The 8,289-nt window shown below is 32.6% G+C and overlaps 1 protein-coding gene across 3 annotated transcripts; it reads left to right on the top strand.

Moving 5' to 3' along the window:
• Positions 1-441: 441 nt before the first annotated feature.
• Positions 442-7,266, top strand: LOC130662668 (vesicular inhibitory amino acid transporter-like). Of its 3 annotated transcripts, none has more exons than XM_057461573.1 (2): positions 442-577; positions 5,462-7,266. In XM_057461573.1, exon 2 carries the CDS (start codon positions 5,463-5,465, stop codon positions 6,873-6,875), a length of 1,413 nt encoding a protein of 470 aa, XP_057317556.1. In that variant the 5' UTR covers positions 442-577; position 5,462; the 3' UTR covers positions 6,876-7,266. The 3 variants fall into 3 exon arrangements, with proteins under 3 accessions (XP_057317556.1, XP_057317555.1, XP_057317554.1); XM_057461572.1 differs by lacking the exon at positions 442-577 and adding an exon at positions 1,032-1,403; XM_057461571.1 differs by lacking the exon at positions 442-577 and adding an exon at positions 1,032-1,903.
• Positions 7,267-8,289: the final 1,023 nt, after the last annotated feature.

Here is an 8,289-nt window from a genome sequence, read left to right as displayed (position 1 = left end):
TATATTTTATTCCAAGTTTAATTAATTATTGTAATATATTTTTTCACATAGCAGGTGTTTTCAAAACAAAAGAATAAAATTATATAAAAAAAGATATGTAATGTATTTTTTTCAGAGATAGATCCGTTTTACGATATCATATTTAACTTGATTAATTATAAATCAATCAGGACCATGTTATATTTTTGAAGAAACGCTCTCTACTTCAAATTTTAAAATCTTCATGAATTAATAATACCTTCACTTCACCATGATTTAACATTTTACAAAAATCGTTTAAGTGTTATAACGTACACGCCTGCAAATCCAAACCTATGCCCCAGACCATATCCCCAGGCTAAATCGATTTTTAAAAACAGTAGAAAAACAATAGTTCAAAAATTCAGGACCAGACTGAATTTCACAACATGAAATTTAAAACACTATTCAGCTGCTTCAATTTAGAGGCCTGGCAATTAAGTTGGTATCCATTGCTGTTAGAAAGAAAAATCGATATTATAGAAGAACCAGCTGTCTTATTCCAAGCTTGACTTCCTCCAAGATTGTGGATAATATCAAGATCACGAATTGCAGATAGGTATATTTTTTGCTTCTGTTTTACGAGTGTGGAACTTTAAACTCTGACTTTTACTTTCTCCTGCTCGAGATGCCTTTTTAAGGACTTGAAATGTATATATTCTTATACAAACTAGTCATACGATATACATATGGCCCACTAAAAAAATATTTTAGGCAAGGATTTGTTGATTAGACCACATCAAATAACCATGCTAAATGCACTTTTATTTAATTTTATGAGGACGAAAGCAAAATTACAATAAATTTTGATGACATCATCAAAATAAACATGGCATTTCGGCCATTTAGTACAAGTGGACTTCTAATTTTGTCTATGAATCTTTTTAATTTTTTGAAAAAGTTCTATCGGTTTTTAAGATTTTTGGCTTTGAAGTTTTGATAATTATGCTAATTAATGCGATGACATCATAAAGTAGAAAAATGAGGTACTGTTTTAAAAGTTATTAAAGCATGTGTTTATGTAAATATGTTTTTGCCTATCCAGGTTGATATTTTAAACATACTTACATGAATATTAATACTTAGTTCCCTAATTATCGCATAATCAGTTAGCTCTTCAAAACTTATCACAAACCACGAATTTTTCAAAAAAATAAAAAGATTTATATAAAACTTTATAAGCTTGTTTTTGGGGGAGGTAAGCTTTAACAATAAAGATATTTCTATTTTACAGCGCCATATTTGGTTGTATCCTTATCTAACATTGGTCACACATTCCTGAACTAAAGGACGTGGCAATCAAAAAAGGCATTCTTGTTTTCCTAACATATCCTGCCTTTAATTGGGAAGATTAGCTACTTATATCCCGGCTAGGCCAACTAGAGGTATTTCTTTTTTCCAACGAAAAGTATGCGTTATTATTCATCTGTTCTAAATTCCTTTACAACATAACATAAAAAATTGATTAACATTTCAGATCCTGATAAAATTTAATATGCAAAAATAACAAAAAAAGTATGAACATTCGTTTTTCACTTTTAAAGCCGCATTTATGATCTTGGATGCTTAATTATGCATATTTTTCTATGAAAAAAGAGGAAGCAAATATATATAATTTTACGTAGATATTCCCTTTTCGCTAAACTAATTTCTTGTGAATATATTTTCAATTATATCACTTTTAAAAAAACTTAAAAAGAATTCTTTGTTAACATTCTGAAAAAAATACCGAGATAACATAATAGGACACAACACAGCTACAACGTAGGATCATCCGGGTTTTTCTTAAATATTAAAAATAAAGAAAACTGTAATAGCCTTCTTTTATGCAAAACGAAAAAGATGACCACAGCTAAGGTTCACAGAGTTACATTTCATCTTAAAGGTACTGAAATTACATTTTCTACATCGTCAAAATATTTGTTCGTGTAGCAAAAATATTTAAGTACCTTGTTGGTAGATTTCGCTGGTATTCAAATTGATTAAATTTATGGATACGCAGAATTGACACAAGCGAAATGTTTCTGCTACCCTTTTACGGACAAATTAATTTTTTTGAAAAGTACTTTTATTATAAAGTACCATGTGTTGAAAAACTGTAAAATGTTGCTGGTAACTCTTGTTCAGATAAAAGATGAAGGAGTGGCAATGGTCAAAACTTTTTTATTAGACAACTACAACACTATTGTAAAAAAAATTATGGGCCCTTTTTTTGTTAAGGTGAAAAGCTTATTACCGATGTGGATTGAATTTTTCTTTTGTGAAATATGGAAGGACAAAAAGTATAAAACGTCACGATTCTCGCGTTTTTTATCTCTTCATACAAATCTTTGTGTTGTCTTGTGTAAAATCCCAAGTCAATCCATCACGAAAGTTTTTCTCACGAATATGCAAATAAGTTTTTCTCTCGATTAGTACTTCCATACGCATTTGTGATCAAACCCCCCCTCGTGGTAGAGATGTTCTCCTCCGCGCAAACTCACACATTGGCCTAGTGAAGCAAAATGTTTGAAAATAATGTTGACGAAAAATATAAATGTGTTTAAAATAAGGAAGAAACAAGAGTCGCTGTTTATTACAGAAGCCATTGAACGGATGCACGGACTTGCGACGTACCAATGGATCAATGAAATCCAGAAAAATTTAAGATGGATTTGAAATTAAGTATTTTAAATCTTAGAAGTTTTGTCACCGAATTAACAATAATCATTTTTTTAAAGCTTGACGCAGCAACAAAAATGAAGATACTTTCTCAAAATTAAAAATCGCTATAGAAAAAGTGGCAAAGTTTCTCTCTCTCTCTTTCATTACCCTCTTCTGGGTTTCATAAACGGCTCTTTAGCTATCATGATGTACGCGAATTTAAATCTGCGCGAAAATACACTTAAGGTAATGTTTCTCCAAGTGACTACTATTTCAAAATTTTAAATTAACTGCTAGATCCTGTGAAAGCAATGAAACAATCTGGTTGTTAGTTTTGGTGATTCAAAAAGAAGTGATACGAAAAAGTAATTTTAATTTTTTCTAAAGGATTGCTTAATATTTCCCAATTCACACGTTGCTTTTGTAGGTGATAGTAGTTTATTTTTTGAAGTTAATAGTTTGTAAAATCAAAGAAGAGATGATTAGGGTATCGCTAACATATAGTCCCTCAATGGGCGGGATTCAATCCGCTAGAATTGCGAACCACAAACGAATCCATTACTACGCTACATGCTGCAGTATACAAACGACGCATGCAGATGGCTTATCCGGATTCTTGCATTTATAATCTGAGAACACTTCACCCCGATCCGATATCCGATCATGACGGGTTAGAATAATCGGAACAATGAAATTGAATAAGCTCTATTTTGTGCATCGCTAACACTGATTATTACCGGGGATCGAGGCGTACCAATCCCATTAGAGAATTGATGCAGGACTGTGACTTTAAAAACATTCACCTACTTAATAGATTTTACTGAAAACAAATTCGGGAAAAGGATCAGGAATATCCGTTTTAATGATCCCGAAGTAGTATTTTCATTAAAGAAACAATTTTAAAAAATATGGTTAATACTTGCACTGAAAAGTAACTGTTACTCGTGGTATTTATTAGTTTAAATGATGTAAAAGGGGACGACTAACTTAACGAAATTTGCTTTATTTAAATTTTGTCAAAGTTTGCTAAATACTGGAAATTATGTTCTCTTTGTTTCCCTTGACCTCATATATCATCAAAGAAGATTTGCGAAAGTGTAATTTGTTCCATATTATATGGTTATTAAGGTGCTTTTTATGTTTTAAAAAAAAATAGCCCCGTGGAAATATTCACTTCTACACAATGAAGTATTAAAAACTGTTCGTTTTTCTTAACGAAACTCTGAATTTATATAATAGCATAGTACACGAAGTTATAAATAATACTATTAAAAAATTAAATTTTCAATTAAATACACAACAAGCAAACAGGCGCTTACAAGAAACTTCTTAAAATTTGTTGTTCTTCTCATCACAAATTTGTTTCTGTTAATTTCTTTAAAAAAGGGCGCGAATAAAGAAAACCTTTTAACGAAATAGACAACGCAATTAATTGTCTATAACTTTGTCCGTGCACGTGTTCATAACTAAAAAAAACGCATTAAGCTACCCATGATTTTTGAATTAAACAAACGCCTTTGTAATACGACACAAAAGATAAAATAAAAATGAAAGTTTAGCAATTGTGATTAATTGCGGCTATTTCTTAAAAAAAAAAATAAAAATCTAATTTCGACTGTACTAGACAGACGAAATTAGCGTATAGATAAGCAAAAACAACGATAAATCAAAATTATTTGTAATAGAAGAAATTACGCAGAGAAAATCATTCACAGGAAAAATTGTTTCAAAGGGAAAGATTCTCATGTTTCTAAACTAATTTTTATGAAATATATCAGGATAGTGCAACCATGGATAACATCACATAACGTACAAATCAGCGGTGTAGCAACCTAGAAGACCGTGGGGCTACGCTGCATCCTTCCTTAGCACTTAAAAGAAAAAAATGAAAAAAGAAAAATGAAAAAAAAAATGAAAAGAAAAATGAAAAAAATGATCGATAATAGGGGATAAACTTTTGCAGTAGATGCGTTTTTAGCTCAAGTGGTGGCTTAAAACCATAAAAGTTTTCCCTGCCTCGTCTGCTCAGTGATGGAAGCTATAAAATGTTAATTTATTAACTCATTACCCCCCCCCCCCCCTTCCATTACGATCCTAAAGCGCGGTACATGTTTGATGTATCGCGTTTGTGATAATTGTACTGCGTACTGCGATGTACCGCGTACGTGATAATATTGCTTTTATGTAGCAAAACAATGTTATCACAATAGGGTGCTAGGTCATTTTTTATGGCCAATAAAATAAAGCGACGATCTTTGCTTTTCTCAACCTACCTCTCTTTTTGTCTCTCATTGGCACTGCGCTTATGGATAAGCAAAAAATAGACAACAGATCCTGGGAACCAGGTTGTGCTTTTAAGACTCTTAATTGTTTCGCCGCCATTTAATGAGACAATTTTTTTAGCGCTACATTTTTAAAAGTTTATTTCTATTATTCTAAATTTAGTTTGGCAGATTTCAATCTTTTTATCAAAGTTTAAACCCGCCTTAAACTTTGCAATTCCTGCTTTTTTAACTTTACCTTGATAGCATCTAAAAAAATACTGATAACATCTTGTGAAGTATTCTTTATTTCCTTCTTCTCTGATACGTTAAAATCATAGAAGAATCAGAAGTAAGCTTTGTCTTGCCACTTTCAAAACACAAAAATACATTATCTCTCTTAATGTTGAAAAAAAACAATAACCTGTTTTTAAATTTGGTTATTATCATTTTTTTTATAATATACAACCACTTACTACTCTGAAAATCAATTCTGTAAAGAGTTCCACATATCAATCGTTTAATTTTTATTATTTCAGTATGGGTATCGACTACAAGAGTTTAGTTGGCGAAGGAGAAGACGATGGACAAAATGAGGTCAGCTCTGAAAGTGACAATTCTGATTCACCAAAAAAGACAAGATTTGCTAATCTAAATGCAAAAATTTGGTTAAAAACAGGTGTGAAGTCGCTTGCTCGTAAATGTCGGATTGTCGATGACACAGATGACGGGAAAACAAATTTGATTCAGTCTTTATTCAACATTATAAATGCAAATCTTGGTACTGGTATCTTAGCAATGCCTTTTGTGATCCGATTGGGTGGCTATTGGGGGATTTTTATTACTGTACTAATAGGAGTTCTTGGAAACTACACAGGAAAGGTGCTGATCAGTATGCTGTATGAAGAAACAGAGGATGGCACGAGAGTACGTGTGCGAGATAGTTACGCAGATATTGGAGAAGCGTTTAACCCAAAATTTGGGCGTTATCTGGTTCATATTGTAAACTGTATCGAGCAATTCTCACATTGTGTTCTGTTACTTATTATGCCTGGAACTGTTATTGCTCACACATTTCCTGCATCTGGCATGAATGAAAGCACGTGGATATTTCTCATATCTTTAGTCATCATCCCTACCATTTTTATTCGTAAAATGCACCAAGTGACGTGGATGAGTATATTGTCAGTTGCCATAGCGACATTCATCAGTGTATGTGTCCTTCTTTACAGCCTCACACATCGTACGCATTGGTCATATGAGAGTTTACCCGGATTTGATGTACATATTACACCAATATCACTTGGTATTGTCATGGTAACTTATTCTTCACAAGCTTATATGCCGGCGATCGAAAGATGCATGCGTGATCCAGAGTTGTTCGATCCGCTTATAGATTTCGCTTACACTCTAGTCACTGTATTTAAATTTGGCATTGGAGTTATAGTCTTCTTAGCCTTCACGAACGAAACTGACCAAATCATGACCCTGAACCTCCCACACAATTTTTTCGGAGTTATATTTAATGTGGCCGCCATTATACTATCGTTGTCATTTTACACGGTACCGATGTTCACGATGTTTGATATTATTGAAAATCAACTAACACTTCCAATTTTCATGCAGAGATTTTTAGATGCGGAGAAATCTTATTTTGGGAAAAAGTTTTTAACACCCAATTTAATGTTCCGTTTTGTGGTTGTTTTGATGTTCATCTCGATTGCTTCTGCTGTTCCGCATTTTAGTCTGCTCATGTCATTCGTTGGTAACACTACTGGCATAACCTTAGTCTTGCTCTACCCTAGTTTGTTTTACGTCAAACTTCGATGGAATAATCTTTCAAACACCGTGGTCGTGATTAACTGTTTGATTGTTGTTTTTGCTGTGGCTGGAGGTCTTTTTGGGATCAGTTCTGCAGCCAGAGCTTTCTATTCGGTGTTCAACCAGTATTGATATCATTATTTGTGGGACACATCCTTGGGGTTTATTACGTTCAGGGTATAAATTATCAAAAGAAAGCACTTATATGGCTCAATGACAAGAACGTAATAATTTGTTGTCTCCTTCATCTTTGTAACAAACAATTATGTTGCCTCGTTCAAACAAATATTACTCATAACTCCGCGGTTCAATGGTTAATTTAACAGTTAAAGTAAAACCGAAAATACGATCAATTGAAACAATATTTATGATTCTTAAAATGGATTTCGTTTAAACCAATCTTTTTATTACACAAATACCTTTCTGAATAAACTCTCCTGGCGTTTGGTATTTACTCAAGGTAGCGTTTATTTAAGAGGGGAGTTATTGTTAAATAACATCTGCCATGTTGGTATTATACAGATCGCTCCGTATTTTTCTGATAATGTCCGTTTCATTGTTTTGCTGCCGCTTTCATACTTCTATAAGATATAAAAATTAAAATTTTATCCGTATAATCAACTTTATGGTCTGCATAATATACAAAAGTCACGTCGTAGACTTAAACGAAACCGTAATATCAAATTCTAATACTTGGGTAGGTGTGGTAATCTCTTTAATAATAATTATTTCAACTGAAAGCCAAATAAATTGACATTTCAGCAAATGAAAATACGCAGGTTAAAGGTACCGAATAAACATCAACCCGATTGGTAATTTTTTAATCTTTTTTTTGACCTCAACTTCAAACCCCGGCCAAGTCATATCAGAAACTATAAAAATGTGGATTGATCTTTGATGGAAAGTGAAGAAGTAAATAATCTATTTAAAACATCCAGAGTATTTACTTTCGCCTATAACCACATTGAAACAGGATTTAAGTATGCAAGTATTTTGAAAAAAAAACTAAAGAATAATGTTGCATCAGTGACGTATACAAATGCAATGTTGCGAAAAAAAACAAATTCAATTTATAAAGGACTTGCTAAGATTGCTTTTTTTCTCTGTAACTGCTGTCCAAGCACTTGAGTAAGGATCATTATTGTCCATTGTCTAAACAAAAAATCGCCTTAACTCGACCTAATATCTAATCTGTGTCTGTATTCCACTTAAAGGGAGCTTTCTTTCAACCCAAACATTCGTTAAATCGAGCTAATTTCTTAACTGACTTAGGAGGTCTAAGTTACAGGGAGCTAACTGAATCAAGAATGCCTTACAAAATTTGTTTTCAATACGACAATTCAGGCCAGTCAAGGGCTAAATATGACGTTAAATGAAGACCCCGACATACCAAAAACAAAACAAACAAATTTATAATCTGACTGTCCAGTAGAAACTCACAGAACTTATATCAACGTAAATTGCTGTTGTTCCGAAGTTATTCAGTTCGTCCAAAAAGGTAAATAAACGGACGCGGTAAACAAAGATATTCAAGACATGTTAAACC

The sequence above is a fragment of the Hydractinia symbiolongicarpus genome, chromosome 10 (assembly GCF_029227915.1).
Source record: "Hydractinia symbiolongicarpus strain clone_291-10 chromosome 10, HSymV2.1, whole genome shotgun sequence".
Lineage (NCBI taxonomy): Eukaryota > Metazoa > Cnidaria > Hydrozoa > Anthoathecata > Hydractiniidae > Hydractinia > Hydractinia symbiolongicarpus.
Note: the sequence above shows the minus strand (reverse complement) of the source record. Positions and strands in the feature narration are given on the sequence as shown.